The 27158-nt window shown below is 42.4% G+C and overlaps 2 protein-coding genes across 18 annotated transcripts in view; both read right to left on the bottom strand.

Moving 5' to 3' along the window:
* CDK5RAP2 (CDK5 regulatory subunit associated protein 2) overlaps window positions 1-27158 on the bottom strand; it is a 191269-nt gene that overhangs the window by 147026 nt on the left and 17085 nt on the right. For all 17 annotated transcript variants that reach the window (XM_057721670.1, XM_057721678.1, XM_057721675.1 and 14 more), the window contains 3 exons: window positions 12048-12158; window positions 7932-8008; window positions 1880-2000 (listed from right to left, as the gene is read on the bottom strand). In XM_057721670.1, coding sequence (XP_057577653.1) covers window positions 1880-2000; window positions 7932-8008; window positions 12048-12158 — 309 coding nt within the window. The remainder of the gene's footprint in view (window positions 1-1879; window positions 2001-7931; window positions 8009-12047; window positions 12159-27158) is intronic.
* LOC130846585 (proteasome subunit beta type-3-like) lies at window positions 25492-26805 on the bottom strand. The gene is made up of 2 exons (XM_057724913.1): window positions 26169-26805; window positions 25492-25591 (listed from the first exon to the last, which is right to left on the bottom strand). The coding sequence occupies exons 1-2, from the start codon at window positions 26786-26788 to the stop codon at window positions 25492-25494; spliced, it is 720 nt and encodes a 239-aa protein (XP_057580896.1). The 5' UTR covers window positions 26789-26805.

The raw sequence follows: 27158 nt of genomic DNA, 5'->3' as shown, positions 1-27158 counted from the left end.
GATTAACCTCCAAAATATACAAGCAGCTCACGAAGCTTCATACCAAAAAAGCAAATAACCCAATCCACAAATGGGCAGAAGACCTAAACAGACATTTCTCCAAAGAAGACATACAGATGGCCAACAAACACATGAAAAGATGCTCAACATCACTCATCATCAGAGAAATGCAAGTCAAAGCCACAATGAGGGATCACCTCACACCGATCAGAATGGCCATCATCACAAAATCTGGAAACAACAAATGTTGGAGACAGTGTGGAGAAAAGGGAACTCTCCTGCACTGTTGGTGGGAATGTAAGTTGGTACAGCCACTACGGAAAACAATTTGGAGGTTCCTTTAAAAACTACAAATAGAACTACCATATGATCCAGTAATCCCACTCCTGGGCATATAACCAAAGAAAACCATAATCTCAAAAGAAACATGTAACATGTACCATAATGTTTATAGCAACACTATTCACAATAGCCAGGACATGGAAGCAACCTAAATGCCCATCAACAAATGAATGGATAAAGAAGATGTGGCATATATATACAATGGAATATTACTCAGCTATAAAAAGGGATGAGATGGAGCTATATGTCATGAGGTGGATAAACCTAGAGTCTGTCATACAGAGTGAAGTAAGTCAGAAAGAGAAAGACAAATATTGTATGCTAACCCACATATACAGAATCTAAAAATGGTACTGATGTACTCAGTGACAAGACAAGAACAAGGACGCACATGCAGAGAATGGACTGGAGAACTCGAGATTTGGGGAGGGGCGGGGGGTGAAGGGGAAGCTGAGACGAAGCGAGAGAGTAGCACAGACATATATATACTACCAACTGTAAAATAGATAGCCAGTGGGAAGTTGTTGTATAACAAAGGGAGTCCAACTCAAGGACGGAAGATGCCTTAGAGGACTGGGACGGGGAGGGTGGGGGGGACTCGAGGGAGGTTGGGGGGGGTGTCGAGGGAGGGAGGGAATATGGGGATATGTGTATAAAAACAGCTGATTGAATTTGGCGTACCCCCCAAAAAATAATAAATAAATTAAAAAAAAAAAAGAAAGAAACTGGTATCACTCGATAACTAGCTTAATATGGAGGAAAACTTTAACACCTAGGAGATAAAATGTTCTGGCCAAGAAGCATCCTGACTCCCACCGCAGTCACAGGGAGCACCTAGCTGAGAATAAGTAGAAAAAGAAGCTACACAGAGTGGCTCCTCGAGAAGAGGCAGTCAGCGAGCCCAGGCGGGATGGAGGGATGGAGGCTGGACTCTGGGGACAGGGGCTGCACGGCCACACGACGGCCGACGAGTCAGGAAGCCTGGCTCCAGGCTTAGCTGTTCCAGGTGAGTCACTGCCCATCTCCGGGCCTCAGTTTCCTCTTCTGTAAAGTAACGAGACTAAACTAGGTAACAAGAAGGGTGGTGTTGCAGCCAGAACACAGGCTTTAAAATCAGCAGCTGTAATTTAAATCCGGGATTAAAGGCGGACTCATTAGTGTTTCTCTCTGTACTTCTGTGTCCTCACCTAGAGGATGGAGACAAGAAAGGCCAGTGTGCAGGGTGTAAGGGTATAAATTCCATATGCAAAGTGCCTACAACAGGGCTGGAGCCCAAGAGGTGCTCAATAAGGGGGGCTCTTATTCCTGCTGAAACCCTGACAGTTTATGACAAAAGGAAAAAAATTCTGCCCTTTGTTATGAACCCACTGTAAGAAACACATTCTCCTCAGGGCTTCCAGACTTGCCTCTTCTTCTTTTTTTTTTTTTTCCTGTGGCATGCAGAATCTGGTCTCTCAACCTGGGATCGAACCCATGGCCCCTGAAGTGAAAGCACAGAGTCTTAGCCACTGGACCACCAGGGAAGTTCCGGACTTGCCTTTTCTAAAAGGCGTATTCTCTTGGTTAGGAGCTCTTCGACCTGCCGCACCTTCTTCTGAGCATCTTCCTTCACCCGCTGAACTTCAGAGCCACCTTCAGCGAGGCTCTCAACTGCTTTGCTGCAAAAAGAAGCAAAAGCGTAAAATGCACAAGTGACGATCAGATGGTGATTCCAACTGCTCCAAAGAGACAAAGGATATTTATTTGTTGGTCACTTCTGCCACAGACCTGTGCTGAGCTTCTTTTTTTTTTAAATTAAGATTCGTAATTCAAAAGCACAGATAAAGCAATATAAAAATGTATCAAATCAACCATGCAGTACACCTTCAACTTACACAATGTTATATGTCAAATATATATCTCAATTAAAATACATATATATGAGAGAGAGAGAGAGAGATATAGTTTGCAAACTATCCAGTGATTTCTTTAGAGTCAATTCCTAGAAAGGGAATTACTAGGTTAAAGGATGAGTACATTTTTAAGACACCTGACACCTACTGACAAGTTCCCCACCATGAAACTTGCGATAAAGTGCACCTCCACCAGTGGCAGGAAAGGCAGGGAGCTGGTGTAACAAACCAATGTGCAAGGAGCAGGACCAACGAAAATAAACCTGAAGGTAAAGGTCTTCTGCCACTGGAGGGGAAAGCATCTCAAACACAGCATGACCACTCTGTGAGCACCAGCGGCGACTGAGGGCCAGAGGAGAGGAGGTTACCCGCTCTCCGAGTTCCTCCACCACCCCTGACATAAAAGGCTGAGTTCACGTCGCCGGGCATCGTGGAGAGTTCTCTCCGTCTGACCAGCAGTGGTGGGGCTGGCACACCAAAATCAGACACAGGGCCACAACCAGACGCCTTGCATTTGGTTCTTGAAAAAGAAAAACAGTGTCGGATGTGAATTTGTTCTCATCAGATTTCTAAAATGATTGCAGGTTTCCAGGCGGCAGAATAATAAAGGAAATGGCTCCACCTAAAGCTAGTTTTTCAGAAAAACTGCAAAAGAATAAATCTATTCACCGCCAGCCTCCCATGCCCTACTTTAAGGGTATAGAACATTTTTTCCAACCAGGAGACACATGATCAGACACTCACATGTACAGGCCATGTGAATTTTTGACTGAGAACAATGGAAAGTCAAGAAGGCCGTACTTGCTGTCCAAGTCTCAAACATGAGTCGCCTGCAAATAAAGACGTTATTCACATCTTGTTCCTTTCACCAATAAGCCCTCAGAAGGCCCTAGTGTTATGATATCAATTTAATGGAATTCAATGTGAACAACTGGAAAGAAAGAACAGGGGCTCTGAGGCTGAACAGATCTGCTTCCAAATTTTGACTCTATTATGTCCTCAGTGTGACTCTGGGTAAATCACCTCTTAGACCTCAGTTTCCTCATTTGAAAAATGAGATGACTGCCTCTTAGAATTAATGTGCTAACACAAGTGGTGGCCGGAGCACAGAGCCCTTCTTCCCTGATGGGAGCGCTGCCCGCTAGCCAGCTGTCCCCGAGGCACCGCAGAGCTGGCCCCTGCCGAGGTGCTGCGAGAGAGAGGCCTCATTCCACCCTCTGCTGGCGTCAGAGCTCAGAACAGATCCTCTCTGGCCAGCAAGAAGGCCACCATGGCCACCTCCTGATTAACGCCACGAAAGGTCCTCAGCTGCCACTCCCTCGGCTCATTTCCTGATCAGCACTGTCTGGAATTCACAATGATGCACAATCATTTCTATCAAGGCTGAAAGATTTCTGTACTAGAAGCTCTTCCCTCCTGAGCCTTGACAGGATTTTTCCAGTCCCGAATTTTCACTAACTACCACAAATGTTTTAGCCCTTGGGCTTTATAGAGAATTCTCTAGAAAATGGCCCCCTCGACTACCACCCCCACCACCAGCAAGTGCAAATACACCGGCTCCCTCCTGTCGGCTCAGATGAAACATCTGTGTTTTGCTGTCTGAATCACACACGTTGTCAAGAGGCTGACTACAATTTTTAACAAGTACTGGTATTATTCAGTTTGGTTGCATTTTAGTTATACCAATAAAATATATTCCCAATAATAAATGTTCCAACTTTTCATTTATCATCTTTGTATTTCACAGTTACTGTAGCAATAAAATTTATACTCAGCAGTATGGTGCAATTTTCCCCTACTAATGGAATTATTATTTTTGTTTGTGTTTTAAAGCCACAGAGATAAAATTTACTCCCGACAATATGTCTGCTTTTGTTTTTAATGTTCCCTTATTGTAAGTGAGAAATATAATAATAGAAAGACAGCAAACTATCTGTTCACTCCACAGCAAGGCAGAGCGAGCTCCAGACCAGACCAGTCCCAGTTCTGTTACCCACCTGGGCAAGTCCTTCCACTCCTCTTGAGCCTCAGTTTTCTCTTCACTCAAATGGGAACACTGGCTACCTCAAAGAGTTGTCAGAAAGCATGTCAAGTGCCAGGCACAGGGTTTGGGGCAAAGTAGGATCTCAATAAACATTAGTTCTCTCCTTCTACCCTTTCTCTCTTTATAGACTCTGGGGCAACAGATGAGATAGACAGCAAGACCCAAGGAGAGGAAAAGTTCAAAGAAACTGGTCCAATCCAGCTTTCTACCCAATACAAGAAAGAACTATCTATAAACACCACCCTCACTACCCCCTTTTAACCTTCAGCATTTCCTCTTGATTCTTTCCATTCTAATTATAGTTCTTTAGGGAAAGCAGGGGCTTTTCCTGTGACAGGTCCCACATATTCCATCCACCCCACCCACCCCCAAAAAAACAACAATAAAACTAAAAAAGGGAGTCGAAGGTATTAATAAAGCTATTTTTCCATCAACAAGTATGTACCACACATACTGCGAGGTGCTGGACAGTCCAGGGTAAAGAAAGGCACCTTCAGCAGATGTGCGGTGCAGACGGCACACAGCCCGTGGCAGGTAATCCACACAAAGGCTCCATGAAGTAGCAACAGCTGAGAAGCCAAGACTCAAAAGCCAAAGACCCAGCCACTGGCACAGCCAGCCCAGAGCCCATGCCCTTCCCACTGGTCCCAGCTCCACTCAAGTAGGGGAATAGGCTCTTGGCCTCACAAGATGTACAGCCACGTTGGAGAAATGAGAATCACACACGGGAAAACAGAGGACATGAAACCTAGTGCTGGGCTAGACGTCAGACACTTACGTTCTAATCCCAGCTCTGATCTTTCTCAGTGGTTTTGTCGTGGTCCTTCCCTTCTCCAGGCCTAAACTCCCCCCTCCACAAAAGGAGGTTTTCCTAGAAAGTTGCCGAGCTCCCAGGATAATGATGGGATGTAAATGGGTAGGAAAGTGCTTTATAAACTGTGAAGTGTTACACACAAGGGACTGTCATTATATGCCAGAGAAGTCTGTGCAGAGACTGAGATGTGGACCATGGGCGGCCGCGGAACTCAGCATGAGCCTCTATGAAGGGGAGACAACGGGAGGGCATCTGGGCCGGGAGGGCACGGGAAGCAGACGAGATCTGCCAGAGCAGAGCCAGAGCAGGACATCTTTAGCACCTGCACACCATCTGGGATGAAGCATTGGTGGAGAGAAGGCTGGAAAAGCAAAGTCACTGGGGCTGTCCCTACACAGAACCCCTGTCCTAGGAGGCACCCTTGACATCGTCCTTCCCCCCTACTACCGAGCCTGCGGACTCTGCTTCCTAAACGTCTCCCCAGCCCCCCGTGTGGCTCATCACCAATCTTTCACCTAACTACTGGCCCAGCCTCCTGCCTCGCCTCCCTGCTTCCACCCCCGCTCCCTCCACAAAACATTATCCACTCGGCATCCAGAGTGACCTTTTAAAAAACAAAGCCCTGATTGTGTCAGCTGCTTAAAACCCATGACTGTTTTCCATCTGACCTCAGGATTAAGACCAAAATCTCTAGTGTGGCCTCAAGACCCTGCCAGACAAGACTGAGCCCCCCAGATGTGTATCTCCCAAGACCTGCACATTCCCTCCTCCTTCAACTTCCTCCACCCTTTCCCCTGGTTAAGGCCTACTTACCCCCAGATCTCATCTCATCTCAAATGCCACCTTCCCTGCCGTATACCTATAGTTATAGACCTACTCCCGCTGCTCTAACGCTCATAGCTTCCTTTCTTTTTCTCACAGCTCTTTTCCCAATTTGTATTTATATATCTATTATTCCAAGTATTTTATCCCCATCACCCCTTCCAGAATGTAAGCCCCACATGTCTGGTGGGATCACTGCTCTATTCCCAGGAACCTAGGCCAGAGCCGCACACAACAATCACTTGATATTTTCTGAATAAATTAATAAAGCTGGTCAGACCAAAAAGGGTCCCGGACACCCGTCTGAGCAGCTGGGAAATCTGTGCATGCCAACATGGGCACCAGCCCCCAAACACTCAGCCCGGTGTGCTGGTATTGAGGTGTGCACGGGGCCTTTGTGAGTCTGGGTTTCCAGGTGCACACGCCTGGCTAGAAACAAGTCCTGGCCAAGATCTGCAGCAGGCAGGACAAACAGAGTAGGAAACAGACTGAATTCTGCTACTGATTTCTAGGCTCGGTAAAGTCGATTTGACTTCCTGCCCAGATAACGATGTACTTTCAAACAACAACGAAAGCAACCAACAAAAACAACGTGTTAAGGGAATTCCCTGGTGGTCCAGTGGTCAGGACTCGGCACTTTCACTGCCTTGCATCCGGGTTCGATGGGGAACTAAGACCCTGCAAGCTGCACAGTGTGGCCAAAAACAAACAAAAAAAAAAAAACCAAGTGTTAATCTAGTTTATTCATTCATTCATTCCTCACTCACTCAGAAAACACCACATATGCACAGTCAGCGTAACTCAGAGGAGCCTGGGCCAGGGAACCTGCAGAGCACGGCTCAGGCCGGCGGCTGGCTGCGTGACAGTGAACGGAACTGTGCGGCCTGGCCCAGGGCAGCGCGCTGTGCCCGAGGCCAAGGCTCCATGCCCTGCGCCGCTGCGGCCCGCATCCCACAGGAACTCTGCCTCCAGGACAGTCGAAGCATTTCCACGTGAGCTTCCAGCCAGGTCCTCGGTGGGTCAGCTCCGCGAAGCCTTATTCCTCCCTCGCCACGTGAAACTCAGCACTCGTCTGTGTCCCCCCGTACCCACAAATACAAACGCCCTCTGTCACTGCACCCGCATCACACCCCATTTATAGGCTCACCCGTCTCCCACGAGCTCCTGGGTGAAGGGATGTCTCTTCTCAAACCCTCAGCGTGCAGCACGTTTACGTGAGAAACGTTTACGAATGAATAACCAGCCGAGTCACAGACTGTATTCTCTGAACTGTGCTTGTTGTTCAATTAAGTATTTAAATTAACTGACTGATTGATTACAATAGTTTTCAAATTTTTTCAAGCAGTAGAACCCCTCTTTTAAACAAAATACCACAAGGGACCCTGGTACCTAAAACACATTCAAAAACAAGTTACTTTGAAGCCCAACCCTCTGCGCCCCCCTTCACCCAACACAGGCGTCCCTCAGGACCCCGAGGTCCCTAGGCCGTTCACAGCAATGAAAATGAACGAGCTGCTGAAGCAACTGACAACATGGATGGATCTCACAGACACATCGCTAAGGAAAGAGGCCAGACTCAGAAGGGCGGGTACACAGTGTAGAATTCCTTTTCTATAAAGTTGAAAAACAGGCAGCACTAAGCAGTGCGGATGCCAGTGGTGAGCACAGAGGTCGTCTCTGTGGGAGAAGGGTAAGTTCTGGGAGCATGAAGGAAACATCCAAGGGGCTCGTGATGTTCTGGTTTCTCATCTAGAAGGTGGCCCCACAGGCATGTTTGCTTCGTGAAAATCACCCTGCTGTACATTTAGGATGGGTTCATTTTCCTATAACTATGTTACATTTTAAAGGTTTGTTGAAAAATAATTAAAGAAAAATGAAAACCTCCTTGGGGTCCTCAGAGCTCCACTGGAGAACAACTGGCTTAGAAACACGAGGTTCTCTTGTACCAATGCGCCCAGCCTCCACCACCAGAACCCTGGGCGACCTGCGAGCTCGCAGCAGGAGGGCAGGTACTCACGAGGCTTTGATGAGCAGCCGCTCTCTCTCCTGGAGCTCCCGCTTCAGACTCTCTACTTCCACCTTGAGCTCGATGTTCTTCCAGACAAGACGAGAAAGAAAAGGAACAGTGTAAAACACAGGACATGGAAATGCCGTAGTGGGGAGCCCACTTTTAGCACGAACTGGCTCCGCGATGCCCGTAACAGGCAGATGTTAGATTCAAACCCTTGTTAGCCTCGGGGCACAGAGAAAAGGGAATTATTAAACACTGGTGGGCTCCAAAGAAAGCCCTGGATTTCTCAAGGCTTGGAACAATTATGTAAATTTTCCAAGCTTCTAACAGCCAGAGCATTCAAACATTCAGGCATAAATGTCATACAAGTGAGGCTGATTTAAAAATTGTTTGCCCTCTGCCAAGCAAATTTACAATCAATTCTGCAGTTTGCTTTTACCATTCCAAGGCAATTACTTCTGGGTGTTTACAATCATGCATGTGGTGGCTGTAGCAGTGGGAACGTGTTATAGCTTCAAAAAAATAAAATAAAACATGTGGATGGATAAGCAGGAGCCCACATCACTGCCTGTCTCATTTTGATATAAGATTTCAGGGTACACCCTTCCCAAAGAGGCACAACCACACAGGGCCAGCTGTCTGCAGGGGACACCACGGTGTTCTCCAGCCGCCTTCCTCTTAACTGACTGGAACAAAAGGAGACACACGTGGCCTTGGGGTTGTAACTCACGTGAGAATCCAAAGACAGAACCTTTGGCACACAGATCACAACTGTGAGGCAGTCGGGAGTGACGGGCTTCGCAAACAGTCCACAAACACACCCCAGATGGAATATTAGATGAATTCATGCAGTAGAGAGGGGGTCTGCGTGCATGGTCTACAGAGGACTGCTATAAATCCAAGATTTCTCCCATCTTGCTCCTGCTTTATTTTAATAATTTATGCCAACTTTACATTTTATTCCATAATGCATGTGTATTATTTTAAATAAAAATAACATTTCCAGTAAAATTTACAATCTCGGAGGACATGCCTCCCTCCTTTCAGCCAAGGAGCCCTGGAAGGAAGGGCACCCCTGACTGAGAAGTCAGCCAGCATGGAAAGGCCATGGTCTTGGGATAAGACAGACCTGGCTTCAAACTCTGCCTCTACTCTTCACCCGGAGGAAACCACGGAAAATCAGCGGATGCTCATTTACTCGTTCCTTCACTTCACAGACATGCCAACCCCTGTGACAGGCCAAGCACAGGCTAAGCACCAAGGCCACCACGGTAAACAAGGCAGACACAGGCCCTGCCTTCCTGCTCACATCCGACATGAAAGCACAAGTGCAAGCCCGTAATTGTCCTTAGAAACACAAGCCCAGGAGGTGAGAAAGCAAGATGTCTCCTTTCAGATCCCTCGGGTGTCACACGAAAAACATAACGCCCACCTGACATGGTGGATTTGAGGACTGAATGAACTCTAACGAATGAGAAGAGGCTAGGAGACAGGGTTCAGACGGTGTTACTTTTTTTCATTGTCAAACAACAGGAACTAAAGAAGTCACCTCTGCAGCAGAACTTTCTCTAGAAGAAACTGGTCTTCACATAAAGGACAATGTTCAACTGTGGTTTTGTGGAAACTGCAGAAACACCCTTCAAAGAGAAGATTCCTGTTCCAGCTCTCTGAAGGGCAGAGAGCTTCTATGTAACAGCTGATATTATATGTTCTAAGTGCTTTGCTTCCTGATGAACTAACTGGCACCCTAGCCTAGCAAATTTAAAAGAATGGACAGCTAACATGTCCACTAGGCTCTTTTTTTGCAAGCCCAATACTTCAAGTTATAAACTTATATACATGGTGACTGTAATTTCTAAACCAAAAATCAAGACACCTTATAAGCATAAAATAGAATATCATTATAAAAAAGAATGAAGCAGCTCTTAAACCACTATTAAGGAAAGATATTCAAGACATTGTTAAGGAAAAATGCAAGGTACAAAGCAGAACATTCTCGCATTTATGTAAAAAGGGGGTTTATACACATATACGTACACACACAACGCTTGCCTGTATACACATAAAATTTCTCTGCCTGAAGAATTAATAATATGGTTAGATCTAGGGAACTGGGAGACAAGGGTGAAAGAAAGTTTTTCTGTGTATACCTTTTATGCTTTTTGATTTTGAACCATGTACATCTACCTGACAAATTAAAATTCAAATAAAAGTACAAACAAATCATTGAGACAAACAACAGGAAAGAACAGCTGAAACTGTGTAGTAGAATGAGATAGGCAGACCTGGGTTCAAAACTCATCTCAGAGCAGCTGTATGACATCAAGCAGGTTACTGATCTTCCCTGAGCGTCAACTGCCTCTCCTGCAAGGTGAGGATCATCTATCTCCGCTGTACAGGACTGTCTTAAGAATTAAAATAAGAAGATGGAGACTTCCCTGTGGTGCAGTGGTTAGGAATCCGCCTGCCAACGCAGGCAACACAGGTTTGAGCCCTGGTCGGGGAAGATCCCACATGCCGCAAAGCAACTAAGCCCGCACACCACAACTACTGAGCCTGTGCTCTAGAGCCCGCAAGCCACAAGTACTGAGCCAAAGAGCCACAACTACTGAAGCCTGTGAGCCTAGAGCCCATGCTCTGCAACAAGAGAAGCCACCACACTGAGAAGCCTGTGCACCACAACGAAGAATAGCCCCTGCTCTCCACAGCTAGAGGAAACCTGTACATAGCAACAAAGACCCAACGCAGCCAAAAATAAATTTAATCTAACTTAATTTAATTAATGAATTTAAAGAAAATAAGATGAAGAATGCATAAATGCCCAGGACAGGCGCCTGACCAAAAGTAGGCAATTAAGCTGTTTTGATTTCTAACACCTACATTCATTGTGCAATACATCATGATCAGACTCACATACAAAGTATTTTAGGTTACTGGTTTTTCTTTAAAATTTGGATTGCATCACCACTTCCTTCCAGAAGAGGGGAGATCCTCATTGCCTTTCTCTCCCACAATAAAGGAAAAAAAAATTGTGTCTTGAGGGACAAGGGAGCTTTTCAATTCTCGAAAAGGCTCAGAAGTACAGTATAATCTCTCTTCAAGACAAGTCCATTTAAGTCCATCTGCTAAAACTCAAGGAGAGTTCTTTCTCTTCCTTCAAACGTTTCCACTAGTGCAAACTTTAGATGAGAAAAAAATGGAAGAATTCTCTGGCCAAGGGCTAATCTCCTAAAGGAAGTCAAGAAACAGGCACTAAAATATTGTTTGTACTCTTTTCAAGAAAGCCGAGGGGCTTCCTAGGTGGCACAGTGGTTAAGAATCCGCCTGCCAATGCAGGGGACACAGGTTCGATCCCTGCTCCAGGAAGATCCCACATGCCACGGAGCAACTAAGCCCGTGTGTCAAAAAAAACAACAACAAAAAAAAAAAAAAAAAGAAAGAAAGCCGAGTTCTTTTGTCAACTTTCAGGACCAAGGTTTGTTTTCAGGCAGAGACCTCCAAGTCAAGACTTGAGATAGGAACAGACTTTTTTTCTAACAGTTACAAGCAAGCACACAAGGAATACAGAAGAGGCATATCACAGGAAAAATGACCATCCTAACTTCAGGCTGCCAATGGAAGCTCCAATAAGGCAGTGATGATCACTGTCAAGCGATGACTGGGTGTCGAGGCTTTTCATCTGTCAACTCATCTTAATCCACACAGATAACTGCAGGACGGAGGGATGATCACTGAAGTCTGGAAGCAAGCCCAGAGAGCTGAAGTGACTTGCCTACAGTTACACAAGTTAGCTAGCAACAATAGGACTCAATTCCAAAGACATTCCACCATGTCACTGCCTTTGTCTAAATTATAAATAATGAGAAAAAGGCAACTGAGATATGGTAAATCAGAATTCCCATTTTAAGAAGAGAGAAAGACTCCCTTAAAATTAATCTTGTATCGCCTTGCTTAAGATGAAGGTCATCCTATTATCTTTACGCTCCCTGTAATCAATTCAAATGAAATGAAAGCAGAGCTATCTACTCGTGCCAACTCTGAGAACAAATATGAATCAAATTTCTGCTTGGAATGACTATGAGAAAAGGCACCGGGGACGGCAGCAAGAAGTGGCGCACTCACCGTTTTGTAGACGTGTTCGGAGGGGCCGTCGAATTCCTGCTGCATTCTTTCCTCCAGGAAATAGATGCGGAGCTTTAGGTTAAAGTTTTCTTTCTTCAATTCAGTGATTTGCTAGAAAATAAGCACAGATGGGTCCTCAAAAGTAAGATCTCAGGGACAATACCTGCATGTATCCCCACAGCTTCCAAGGCTACAAATGGAGTAAAAGCTTACCTTTGCTATAACTGTACTAACCCAGAACCAAGAGCCAAATTTAGGACAATCTGAGCACTGAAATGAATAATGACTGAGTGCAGAGAGAATTCATGACTCCACACTGATGGTAAGTAAAAAAGTAAAGAAAGAAAAGGAAAGGAAAAAGGAACCTTTTCTTTACAAAAAGAAACCCAGTTCATAAATGTATAAGAATAAAAGGAAGAGAAAATCACCATGGAACAACTGCGACAGTAACAGCTGACTCAGGCAGGAATCATCAATGCATGAAGCATCAGGTGAAAGAGCCCTGGAGGACATGAAACTCCTACCATCTCAAGACATCACCCCAGAGATGGCTTATTACTTACAAAGGAGAGTATCTTCACAATTTAGAAGCCTACTAGACACCACCCTAATCAAGAGAATATATTTAATACTGCCTCCCTGGCAGAATAAAATGGCATCTCACGCCTCCTGAGGTAAATCACTGACAGTAAGCAATTTCATGTAAAATGTTAAAAGGCCTACAAGTTTTAACCCACATCTAATCAATCAGACAAATCCAAACGGAAGGACATTTCTACAAACGATGGGCCTGAACCCTTCAAAAATCTTTATGACAACCTTAAGGCAAAAATGGCTGGGGGACTCTTCTAAATAAATGGAAGTAACAGAGGCCTGACTACTAAGTACAATGAAATCATACAGTGAACCGTGAATTTTTTTTAAGCTGTATGGAACTAACTGGGGGAATCTGAATAACAATTTTATACTAGGTAAGAGTATTATGATGTTTTAGGAGAATGTCCTAAGTAAGAGATAAATGCTGAAGTACTTAAGGGTGCTGTCATGATGTATGCAACAAGCTCTCTAATGAGTGGGGAGGGAGGGAAAAAGAGAGATAAAGAAGATGTAGCAAAATATTAATTGATGAATCTAGATGAGGAATATATGGTTGGTTGTACTATTTTGCAACTTTTAAACAGGTTTGAGATTTGTTAAAATTAAAAGTTGTAAATTTAAAAAAGAACAGATTAAGAGAACTGGTATCTACTAAGACCCTACTATGTAAGAGACACTGACCTTATTTAGATAATTTAGATACAGTATCTCCATCCCTAAAACAACTCTGAGAACGGATTACCCCCACTATACACATGATCAAAAATCACACAACGGTGGGAAAGCTGAGATTCATATCCTGCTCTGTCTGGCTCTAGTGACTGTGATGTGTCAAGTGAACCTCACAGCCTATAGAAAACACCTGATTTTTTTTGTTTGTAACATCCAGCAAGACTTAAATAGTCCATGGTTATATGTAAATTCTGATATGGCCACTCAACAGAATCTTTTTTTTTTTTTTTGATGTGGACCACTTTTTTTAAAGCCTTTATTGAATTTGTTACAATACTGCTGCTGTTTTTTTGGCCGCAAGGCACGTGGGATCTTAGCTCCTAGACCAGGGCTCGAACCTGCACCCCCAGCATTGGAAGGTGAAGTCTTCACCACTAGACTGCCAGGGAAGTCCCTCAACAGAATCTTATGGAGCCACAAAAAAGAATAAGAGATCACTTTGCATACTCGAAGGAAATTATCATGACACACTGTTAAACAAAAACACTATGTATGGTATAGAACATTATATGCGACAAGCTACCACTTTAAAAAGTAGGGGGAAGACATGCTTACTTGCTTGATATAAATGGTATGTATCTGTAAGTAGGCTATATAACCTTTTTACCTTTTGAATTTTTTTACCATATAAATTTCCTAACAAAAAGTAAGTTAAAAATAAAAACAGATGAATGCATTCTTTTTAAAGACTATATGAACTGTGAAGAGGCTGCTGATGATGTTCTATTAAACCCAGTGTGTCTGCCCAGGCCACAACTCATGCATCTGTTGTTCCTCTTCCATTCTCCAAGTCACTCTTCCAGCTCAGTTCTCAAAGGCAAAGCAGAAAAACCAGGGGCTTTGGAGACAACACCAAGTTCAGTCCTAACTCTTCTCCTCATGGAGCAACCCTGGATATGTTACCTCTCAGAGCCTCAGTTTCTTCACTTATAACATAGAGGTAATAAAATCTATCTCATAGGCTTTTGTCAGTACTAAATGAAATAAAATACTGTATAGAGGATGCCTAAGACAGGGTCAACAAAATGCACAAAGAATGAAGAAGAAAATATATGATTCAATTCTATCAAAACGTCTAACTACAAAAAGACCCATAAACACAGTTTAAAGTCAAGCAATTAAGATGTTTGCAATATGCCAGACATAAGGTGAACTGTCTTGAAATGAATGGCAAAATAAAAAGTCTCAACAGAGTAACAGAAAACATAGAAAAGAAGAAATAAAAATTTTAGAAATGAAAAATACAAAAACCAAATAAAAAATGGACTGTGGACTGGATGGGCTCAAAAAATGGAGTTGACAGAAGAGTCAGTGAACTTGAAGACAGATCAACAAAAATTATCCAGTATGAAAACAGGGGGGAAAAACTTAGAAAAAAAAAATTTAAGAGAGCCTCAGGGACCTCTGAGACAATACCAAAAGGTCTTTCATCAGAGTCTCAGAAAAATAGGAGAGTGTGGTATAAAAAAATTTTGAAGAAATAATAACTTAGAACTTTCTAATTTTGGAAAAAGGTATAAAACATACAGACTAAAGAAGCTTATCAAACACCAAACAGGATAAGTTCAAAGAAATTCACACCTAGAAACCACTGAAAAATAAAAACAAAAAACATAAAACAAAAAGCAAACACACAAAAACTCTTGAAAGCAGCCAGAGAAAAATGTCACATATATGGGGAATGATGATTCAAACGACAGCAGATTTCTCAGTCAAAACCATAAAGGCCAGAGGGCAGTGGAACAATGTTATTAAAATGCTGAAAGAAACTGTCATGCTAGAATTCTTAAGCAGTGAAGGTAAAATGAAGACATTCTCAAATGAAGGAGAACCAAGTGAATCCACTGCCAAAAGATATGCTCTAAAAGAAATCCTAAAGGAAGTTCTTCAGACCAAAGAGAAACGATACCAGAGAGCAAGGTGGAACTTCAGAAATGAAGGAAGAGAAAAGTAAATGGTAGTAAATCAACTACACTTCAGTTTTTAAAAAAGGATAACTATCTAGTTAACTATCTAGAAGAATAGCAGAAATGAAAATCCCTCCAGTTCTTTAAAACATTTATGACAGTAAAGCAAAAGTTAAAACATAGTCTGGTGGAATTTTCAATGTTTTTGGATATAAAACATACTGGGGACAGACAGTGGTAATATTTTTACATTTCCCTTATGATGAAATGAAAAGTTACTATAATCTCTAAAGCAACCACTAAAACTTCTTTAGCATTTTAAAATAATCTATACAAAGAGATATGTCCAAAAACTCAATTGATAAATTCAGATGAAAGAGTAAAATAATTCAAATAATCTAAAAGAAGGTTTAAAAGGGGAAACAGAAGAATCAAAAACAGAAGTAACAATAGAAAACAAGTAAGAAAATGGCGGGCCTAAATTAAAATGCACTGATCTATGTTAAATGTAAATGATATACACACCAATTAAAATACAGAGATTATGAGAATAGATAAAAAACCCAAAGCTGTATATAAGAAACCCACTTCAAATATAATGATGGAGGTAGATTAAAAATAAAAGTTAGAAAAAGATGTACCATGCAAACACTAATTAAAGGAAAGCTGAAGTGATTGTTCATAACTGAAACTGTAGACTTCAAAGCAAAGAAAATTACTCACGGATAAAAGGGATACTACATAATAATGAAAAATAACAGTCCTAATTGTGTATGTACCTAACATTACAGCCTCAAAATCATGAAGCAAAAACTGATAGAACTGAAAAGAGAAATGAACAAATCCACAACTATTGTTTGAGACCTCACTACTCTCGTAGAAAAAGTAGACCAAAAAATCAACAAAACATGAAAACACTGAACAACACCATGAACCAACTAGATCTAATTTACACTTTTAAAACACTCTACCTAACAACTCAAGTGAACATGGAATAGCTACCAAGATACCCTGGCTCAGAAAACCTTAACAAATTTAAAGGAACTGAAATCAAACTATATTCCCTGACCACAATGGACATAAACTAGAAATGAATAACAGAAAGAAAACTGAAAAATTCCCAAGTACTTAGAAATTAAATAACACCTTTTTCTAAACAATCCATGGTTAAAAGAGGAAATCAAAAGATATTTTGAATAAATGAAAATGAAAATAAATCAAAATTTGTAGGATGCAGTTAGAGTAATATTTAAAGGCAAATTTATACTATTAAATGTTTTAGAAGAGAAGAAATATATATACTATTACATATAAAATAGATAACTAATAAGGACCTACTGTATAGCACAGGGAACACTACTCAATACTCTGCAATATCCTATATGGGAAAAGAATCTAAAAAAGAGTAGATATAACTGATTCACTTTGCTGTACAGCAGAAACTAACACAACATTGTAAACCAACTATACTCCAATAAAAAATTACTTTATAAATTTATTTATTTATTTATTTATTTTTTTATTTATTTGGCTGCGTTGGGTCTTTGTTGCTGTGCACAGGCTTTCTCTAGTTGCGGAGAGCAGGGGCTACTCTTTACTGTGGTGTGCAGGCTTCTCATTGTGGTGGCTTCTCTTGTGGAGCACAGGCTCTAGGTGCACAGCCTTCAGTAGCTGTGGCACGCAGGCTCAACAGCTGTGGCTCGCAGGCTCTAGAGCACAGGCTCAATAGTTGTGGTACATGGGCTTAGTTGCTCTGCGGCCTGTGGGATCTTCCCAGACCAGGGCTCGAACCCGTGTTCCCTGCATTGGCAGATGGATTCTTAACCACTGCACCATCACGGATGTCCCAAATTTTTTTTAAAAAAGAAGAAATAAGTCAGTAATCTAAGCTTCTATTTTAAGAAACCATGAAAAGAGCAAAATAAGCCCAAAGCAAAAAGAATGAAGGATATAATAAACATAAGAGCAGATCAATGAAATGGAAAAGAGAAAAACAGAGAAAAATCAATTTAAAAAGATGATGCTAAAAAAAAAAGATGGTGCTTTCAAATGATCAATGAAACTGATATACCTCTAGCAAGACTGGCAAAAAAAAAAAACAAAAAACATAAATCACCAATATCAAGAATGAAAGAGGAGCTTCCCTGGTGGCACAGTGGTTGGGAATCTGCCAGCCAATGCAGGGGACACTGGTTTGAGCCCTGGTCTGGGAAGATCCCACATGCCGTGCGCCACAACTACTGAGCCTGTGCTCTAGAGCCCACGAGCCACAACTAATGAGCCCATGCTCCGCAACTACTGAAGCCCACGCACCTAGAGGCCGTGCTCCGCAACAAGAGAAGCCACCACAATGAGAAGCCCGCGCACTGCAACGAAGAGTAGCCCCCGCTCACCGCAACTAGAGAAAGCCCACGCACAGCAACAAAGTCCCAATGCAGCCAAAAAATAGAGTAATTAATTAATTAAGAAAAAAAGAAAGAGGAGTAAGAGTTATCATCACAGATTCCACAGTAATTAAAAGGATAATATGAGAATAATGCATACAAATCTATACATGTAAATTGGAGAACTTAGACGAAATAACATAATTCCTTCAAAGGAACAAATTATCAAAATTTACTAAAGAAGAAATAAGAGAAACTGAATAGTCCTATAGCTATTTTTAAGAAAATTCCAGATCAAGATGATTTCAGCAGCAATTTCTACCAAATACTTAAATTTCTACAAATTTTACACAATCTCTTCCAGAAAATAGAAGATAAGGGAACTTTCCCACTTCATTTTGTGAGGGCAGCATTACCCTCATAAAACCAGACAAAAATATTATAAGAAAATTACAGACTAAATCGTTCATGAATGATAGACACACAATCCTCAACTAAATCTTAACAAATTGGAAAAACATATTAACACATCATAAATGGGATTTATCCCAGGAACATACGGTTCCCTATTCCAAAGCCAATCCATGTAACCCACCAAATGGAAAGACTAAAGAAGAAAAAATACATACAATCATATCAACAGAGGCAGAAAAAGCATTTGACACGCAACAGCCACTCAGGATAAAAATTCAGCAAACTAGGAATTAAAGGAAACTTCCTTTATCTGCTAAAGGACATCTACGAAAACCCACACATCTACAAAAAACATATTTACTTAAAGATGAAGAACTGAACGTTATTCCCCTAACATCAAGAATAAGGAAAGGATATCAGCTCTCATAATTCCTATTCAACACTGTATTTGAAGACCCAGACAGTGTAGTAAGGCAAGGGAAAAAAACAAAAGGCATCCAGATTGGAAAGGAATAAATAAAACCATCTTTATTTGCACACAGTATGACCATATATATAAAAAATCCCAAGGAATCTACAAAAAAAGCTCCCAGAATTCATTAAGTGAGTTTAGCAAAGTAAACATGCAGATATCAATCATATTTCAATATACTAGCAACAAATAATTGGAAACAGAAAAATTTTTAAATACCACTTACAATACCTCCAAAAAATGAAATCTGTAAGTATAAATCTAATAAGACATTAAGTAGACTTAAAAGCACAAAATGCTGATGAACTCAAGAACCTAAATAAGTGAGATTTACCAAATTCATGGATTGCAAACCTCAATATAATAAAGATGTCAATTCTCTCCAGATTGATCGGGATTTAACAGTCCCCAATTAAAATCCCTACAAGAGTGCTTACAGAATAAAGACATGCTGATTATGAAATTTATTTGGAACAGTAAAAGAGTTAGGTGAGTGAAAACAATTTTGAAAAAGAATCCAATGAAACAGAAAACAGAAATAGACCCATACAATTATGGCTTATTGGTTTTTGACAAAGGTGCAAAGACAATTCAGTGGAGAAAGGATACTCTTTTCATTTTCAACACACGACATTGGAACAATCAAACATCTATTTACAAAAAACTGAACCTTGATCTATCACACCTTAAACAAGCGTTAACTCAAATTAGATCATAGACCTAATTGTAGAACATAAAATTATATCTTATAGAAGCATACACAGGGAAAAATCTTTGGGACCTACAGCAAGGCAGAGTTCTTAGCTATAACACTGAAAACATGACCCATCAAAAAACTCTTTTTTAAATCACTAAACTGAGCTTCATCAAAATTTAAAATGTTTGCTTTGGAAAACACAGTGTTAAGAGAATGAAAAGACAAGCTACACAGAGAAAATATTTGCAAATCACAAATCCAACAGAGGAACTGTATCTAGAATACATATAAATAACTCCCAAAATGTAATTGTTAGAAAACAACTCAATTAAAACAAAACAAAAACAAAAACAAAAAACAGGCAATAAATTTGAAAAGCAGTTTCACAGGAGAAGATATACAGATGACAAATAAGCACAAGAAAAGATTTTTAACATCTTTAGCCATTAGGAAAAAGCAAATTAAAACTACAGTGAGATACCACTACATACCTATCAGAATGGCTAAAGAAAAATTTTTTTAGTTGACAATATCAAATGCTGATGAAGATGTGGAACAAATGGAATTCTCAAACTAACTCTGATGATGGAAATGTAAAATGGTACAACCACTCTGGATAACAGTTCGGCCGTTTCTTAACAAAAAAAACTACACTTACCATATGACTCAGCAATTCCAGTCCTAGGTATTTTCCCTAGAGAAACAAAAACCTATGTCCACAAAAAAAAAAAAAAAGAAAAGAAAAACCTTATACAGGAATGTTTACTGCAGCTTTACTAATAACCACCAAAACAAAGAAAGAACCCAAATGTTCTTCAAAGGGTGAATGAATAAAGTGTACACCCATGTGACAGAAAAATATTTAGCTACTGTGATACACGACAACATGAGTGAATTTCAAAGATATGGCAAGGGAAAGAAGCTAGCTTCAAAAGATTACATACTGTATGATTCCATTTATGTGATATCTGGAAAAAGCAAAATTACAGGGACTGAGAACAGAGGATTAGCTGCCAGGGGCCTGGGGTGAAGAGTTTGACCACAAAAAGGCGACCCATGGGCGTTTTTCGGCATCATCGAACATTGTGATTGTGGCTGGCAGTCACGTGAACCTAGAACTGTATACACATATACAAAAAAAAAAAATTCAATATATATATTTTTATTATGACAAAAGTTACAAGGGAGTATACATGTCAAAACTCAGCCAACACTTAAAATTGGTGAGTTTTATTTTACATCAATTATAGCTCAATAAAGTTGACGTTATAATAAGTAAAATAAAATATAGCAAAATATTAACAGCCGTACTTGAATGCTAATACGTCACCATAAATATACGTTCGATGGGGCTTTTCTTCAGCATTTTTAAAAATAATTGGTAATATTATAGTATATAATACTCTTTTCAAGAAACTTTTTAATACTTCTATGACTGACAAAAGAAAATGATATATACTCTACATGAAGCATATTTCAAACTTTCTGCCCCTGGCCCCTTGTTAACACGTAAGGTTTCAATTTTGTGGCTAAGAAGAACAGCGCAAGAAACAATTGGTAGGTTCATTAAAGCCTCCCTTTAAATGTTTTAAGGAAACAGCACATAAAACACTCATTCAAACAAAAAAGTCTACCCCGCCAGATGCTTCCTATAAAGAGAAACCTTATTGTATTACTCAGCTACCAATAAATTATTTATGGAGGTTGCTCAGAATGCCCACATTGTGTGCACTGCTAAAATTCTTAGCAACACTCGAAAGAATATTTGTCCTATTTATAGGTAAAAAAGTTTTGGGGTCTTTTCTTGTTTGTGTTTTTTTTTATGAGAGAAGGGTAAATATGCCTTCAGAAGGTCACTGCAAATGCGAGACAAGCCCAAATGAATAAAATGAAATACAGGCACCATCTTTTCTGCAACAATGCCAGTCTCGTTCTCTACTGAATACCACTGCCCTCAAGGGTTCTCTGACTACCCCCATCAGGCTGGACTAGGGTCCCTCCAAATGTCTCCACACACCCTCTAATTTCTTTCTCATAGCAACTATCACACTGCATTGTACTAGTTGGGCTATTTGCCTTTCTACCCAACTCATTTCTAACAGATGGGGAACCATACCTTCTTGTGTATTCTAGTCTAAAACATAAGAGACGGTCAGTAAATACCCAACGGCCAGATGGATGGACACATCTAAAGATTTCCTGAAGGCAATGTGATACAAGGAGACACCCACAGGCTTCAGAGTTAGACAGATCTGCTTAGCATCACTCCACTGGTGCTTTTTTTTTTTTTTTTTTGGATCACTCTTAGAATAAAACTTCCTGCCACGGCCACAGGTTTGTGTGATCTGACTCCACTATCCGCCTCGTGCAGTGCCCTCTCCGTCGCTCACAACGCTCCAGCCTCCCTGGCCTCCCTCCTGGTCCTTACACAAGTCACCCCTGTCTGCCTGCTCAGCTCTTCCTGCAGCACTTGCCAGGGGGGCTCAGTCTCAGCCTTTCCATCTCAGCCCTAATGTCACTGCTTCAGAGAGGCCCTTCCTGGCCACTAAAGCAGGCCCGTCTCCACCACCTCCGCCAAGTGACTCTCTAACACGGAGCCCTTATTTTCTTGCTAGAAGTTGTCACAACCTGTATTCATCTTATTTACTTACACATGTATTATTTACTATCATGCTTGTTATATGAATATAATCCACTTGTTGAGGGCAGGGACCTTGTTATCTACCTGCTCATGGCTGTTTCCCCTGGGTGTTAGCAGTGTTTGGAACAGAGCAGATGCTCAACCAACATTTGTTGAATGAATGAATAAGTTAATGAATGAATGCAGTCTAGACTACCTTACGAGCCGTATGACCTTAGTCAAGTTCAGCTTCCTGCGTGCCTCAGTTCCTTTATCTATAAAAATGGGATTATAATAATGCCTATTTCAGAAAGCTATTATAAGGATTAAAAGAAATTAACTGGGATGTTTAGTATTGTGTCTGGCACAGCATAAGAACTTAAAACATATTAATATTCTTTTCATCTGTACTTGAAACAAGTTCAAGAAATTAAAAAAAAAAAAAACTTGAGTAGAAACACTGAAAACAGCTTACGATACAGTAGGAATAAATATCTCAAAATATAAAACCCACTAATTATGATTTAGAAACTCAATGCTCAAAAATAAGCTAACACAAGGACTGTATTTGCCACATTCTGGCCCATGCAACCCGAGTGTGACTGTGGAGCTGCAGCATCTGAAATGGTAACATCCCGACTGGATGGTGGGGTGGAGCTTTTGGAAGTTGAAGCAGCCCCAGCTCAGCCACGGGACAGACTCTGAAGGAGCTGCTAACTGGCCATTATCGCTTCCCCCTATTCCCACCCCCATCCCCAATACTCCCACCCCCACCCCCACTCCACCCCCACCCCTATTCCCACTCCACCACCCCCACCCCCACTCCCTGTCAAAGACCTTCCTAGCATAGAGCACCATCAAAAAGGAAAGAAAAACAAAAGCCAACAACATAAAAAAGAATCAGGGCAACTCCAAGCAACTGAACTCTCAGCGAGGTACTAACTCTGGTGATCAGTTTCAATGGCGTGCAAGAGCCTGGGCCTCCAAAGCTGAAGCTCACCCACCAGATCATCTTTCAACTCAGGGCAGCAAGGAATAAGTGCAAGGAATAAGTGCAAGGGCCCTGGGGTCAGTGAAATCGGAAATGGATGAACTCCCAATGCTGTTACCTGTGAGCCGCGTAACCTTGGGAAAACTACTTAACATCTTTGAGTCACTGTTGGCTCATCTATAAAATGAGGATAAAAATCAATTACCTCACAGGAGTTTTGTGACAACTCAATGAGCTACAGCACCTGGCAGAGCCTGGCACTGAACAAGCAGTAAACACAGGATAGCTTTCAAAAGGAATCCGTTTCTCACTCAAACCCTCAACATGCAGATCTTTGGGCCACCATCAATTTCTTATCCTCTTTAAAAGCCCAAAAACTATTGGACCATTCATCTAGACATCACAAAAGCCATGAAATCTTGCTGCCCAGAGTTCATCTCTGATAAACAGTACCGTGTGTAAGACAATTCAGCAGCAGCTTAGTGGGGTTGGTAAAATGAGGAAGACACTTTGGAATCAGTTTCTGATTCCAATACTCTCCCAGTGTCCTCAAATCATCCAGAAAACTGTTACTAGGCAAACATCTATTTATTAACAAACAATACTGTTGCAATAACAGAATTTTAAAACTGAACACCAAGCAACACTTGGAATACAACTATCTTATGAAATCAACTCTATATTCTTTTCAGCCTTTGCTCATGAATACACATTTTTTGTAAAATTATAACATAAGTGAATTTGTATAATCCATTGCTTTCCCCTAACATATCTTAAATATTTTCATGTTGCTGCAGAATTCACATAATTATCACTTCAAATGACTGCACTAAATTCCACTAAACTGATTCACAGTCAATTACTTAACCCTTTCTCTACTGAGCATTTACGGACCCAGTATGCTCCAGGAGGAAGCCTACCAGGTTTGAATTTTACCTTCTTTTTGTTTCTCAATCACACTAAACTCATGGGCAAGTCACTTAATCTCCCCAACCTCTGCTTCCTCACCTGTGAAATACCTTCATCACAAGCTTGTTGCAATAAGCCAAAGAGATAACCAAATATAAAATATAATTCCCTTGTTCCCAATTTTTCACAATTATACACAATCTGGCAACAAACACCTTCACGCCCAGAGCTTTTTCCTTCCACTGGGTTGTTTCCTCAGGATAAATTTCCCCAAAATGGATTACTGGGCTCAAGAGTAATATTATTTTTATGACCATCAAAATTTCTTTCCAAATGGCCTTCAGAAAGAGTGTAAAAATTTACGCTGCCCAGCCCGCCATCTGGCCAGGTCTTGGAGGGCACGGCTGGGACGTGCGGAGCTCTGAGAACTCAGAGCATTCAATCTGGCATGCAGGAGGCCATCCTGCTACACAAGTGAGCCTCTGCACTGAACACTTACCAGCCATTCCACCAGCCAGAGGCCAAACTTAACTCCCAAGGCCCCTGGCACCAACAGGCCCCATGTCCTGCAGAGCCAGCACCACAGAGTGGCGGCGACACCCACCCCGCCAGTGCCAGACTTGACCTCAACCACTTCCGCCAACCTGCACCCCACGTGACTCTTATTCTCCTGCCTGGTTCTAAAGGAACCCTGTTCTCCGTCCCAGCCTCATCTTTCCCTCATCACTGCCTGCTCTCCTAAAACCCCAGGGGCATCTGCGTGCTCCCTCCCTCCCGTACACTGCTCCAGCCACGTGATTCACAAGAACACAGCGGCCGCCCCGCACTGCTTAAGACCTGGGATACCAGGCACTGTCCTGGTATGTTATTTAATCCTCATCACAACCCAGAGTTAAATACTTCTTTTCCCATTTCACAGATAAGACAACCAAAATTTACAGCTATAGTATCTTTTCTTTTTTTAATATTTATTTATTTGGTTGCGCCGGGTCTTAGTTGCAGCGTGTGAACTCTTAGTTGCAGCGTGTGAACTCTTAGTTGCAGCATGCATGTGAAATCTAGTTCCCTGATCGGGGATCGAACCCGGGCCCCCTTCATTGGGAGCTCGGAGTCTTAACCACTTTGCCACCAGGGAGGTCCCTACAGCTCTAGTATCTTATACAAGGTCACACATTTATTTTCTCAACAAGACTTTAGTAAGGGACCACCATCTTGCTCAGCTGGGGGCTGAGCACTAGGGACGGAGCAGAGGGGACACGTGCTAAGCAACCACACCAATAAATACACAACTGTAAACAGTCACAAGACTCATGGTGGAAAAGACCGGGTACCGAGTGCTTGCTGGGTCCCTCGCGAGGCGGGAAGGGAGTCAGGGCCGGCCTCTCTAACAAGGTCACGTTAAGGCTGAGACATGAAGGTCGGGGGGCCTGCCACTCAGGAGGAAGAGAAAGGGCGGTCCCAGCAGCGGAAAGAGCACGCGAGGAGGCCCAGCTATGTGGCTGAGAGCAGCCCGCGTGCTGGAGCGCGATGTGCGCCAGCCGATGACACGGGGCGGGGTCTCAGCAACCATGGCAAGACATTAGGGATTTCATCCCAAAGTCAAAGAACCATCACAGAAGGATCCGCAGAAACTGACAACTGACGGGGTGGAACCGAGGAAGCTGGCTGTAATGGAACCCTCAGGACAGAGCAGGTCCTGAGCTCCCACGGTGTACCAGGCATCACGCTAGGTGCTTTCCACACCCAATCTTGTATAACCCGCACAATTCTGGATGAAAGACCAGATTAGCCCCACTTGACAGATGAGGTTCTGGAAGCAACCTAAACAAGGTCACAGGTCAGTTAGTGACAGGGCAGGGCCAGACCTAAAGCCCAATTCTGGTCATTTCCAAATACATGTCATATCCACGCACCACGCTGCTTTTGAAGCTTCAAGGGCCATACAAACCGGGCAGGGGCGGAGGGTGAGGGGGGCTGGTCTCTGCTGAGAAGTAACTCACCACATAGAGGTTACAGAGCAACCCTGAAGATGCAGACCTTCTGGCCATACCACAGATGAAACATGAAATCTGACCAACTGTGTCAGCCGAGACCAAGGCTTTTCAACAAAAAGGAATAAGGGCCTTGATACAAGAACACCAGCAGCTCAGGGCAGGTCGGTTTGAAACAAGAGCAGAATCTGTCCTAAGGAAATAACCACACAACTGTGCAAAGACACATGCACCAGGATATTCATCACAGCTTTGTTTATAATAGTGGAGAATTAGAGAAACCATCTGAACGTCGCACAGGAAGACACTGTGTAAAAATTATGGTTCAATCCATCCCTTTTTCTTTTTCCTGAAAGAAAATACTTTATTTAAAAAAAAAAAAAAAAAAGGTGGTCTCTGGGAAGAACCGTGAGTCCATTCGGGCCTTCAGTGTCCTCGTGGCGATTCTGGCCTCCTCAATGATGTGGACGATGAGTCCCATGCCTGACCCTGCACCCCTGCCCACCGCACTCGGCATGGCTTGTGAGATAGTTTCAGACAGGTGCTCTGGATCCATGTGGGGCTCCCAGAGGGACGCGCACATCCCAAACATCTGTTCAGTGCAGGAACCACTGACTACAAAGCCATCAGTCACCATGGGGCAGCCGATAAGGTCTAGAGAGCAAATGAAGGGCTTAAAGGTCTTTGGGTCCAATCCGGCAATGACTGGCTCAGGGTAGTAGGGCCCAAAGCGTTTCTCGTACAAGAGGCTGGCCACCATGCTCGTGAGCATATAAGGCTTGATCTGCCGACCTTCCCTCAGCTCATCCAGGTTCAGCCGGAACTTGAGGCACTGGGCAACTGTTTGGACGTCGGTGGTGGGCCCGGCCAGGCCGATGTACAGCCAGTCGCCCATGGGAAAGATCTTCTGGAAGTCGGTGGTCACCATCTGGGCCTGGATCCCGAAGCGCCTATCGGCAGCGATGGCCACACAGTTCTTCCCCTTCATGGCCATGACGGCCCCTCCATTATAGGACATGATAGACATGATTGCGGTGTATCAGGAGCCCCCCAATCCATCCCTTTTAATGCAAGTCTTTACTAACTTAAGACAGTCATTAAAGAACACTATCCACCTGTATCAACAGAGATGGAAACTACATGTCATTCTCTGTCAGGAAGGTCACAGTAAAAGCTAGAATTAAACTCTTCTACATATGGATAAAGACCGCTACCCGGACTGGACACGCTGAACCAGAGCCTGGATCTCCGCACTCACTCAAAAGATTTTGAGAGGGACAAAGGGAAGGGGAGAGAGAGAGAGAGAGAGAGAAAGAGAGACTGTAGTCTCCAGAACAGGTCACACCAGATAAGCATAGTCCCTCAGAAAACACCGCTCCACCAGGCCTCCTCTGGTC

Source organism: Hippopotamus amphibius, chromosome 2, assembly GCF_030028045.1.
Source record: "Hippopotamus amphibius kiboko isolate mHipAmp2 chromosome 2, mHipAmp2.hap2, whole genome shotgun sequence".
NCBI lineage: Eukaryota > Metazoa > Chordata > Mammalia > Artiodactyla > Hippopotamidae > Hippopotamus > Hippopotamus amphibius.
The sequence above is the reverse complement of the archived record's forward strand: the minus strand, read 5'-3'. Positions and strand labels throughout refer to the sequence as shown.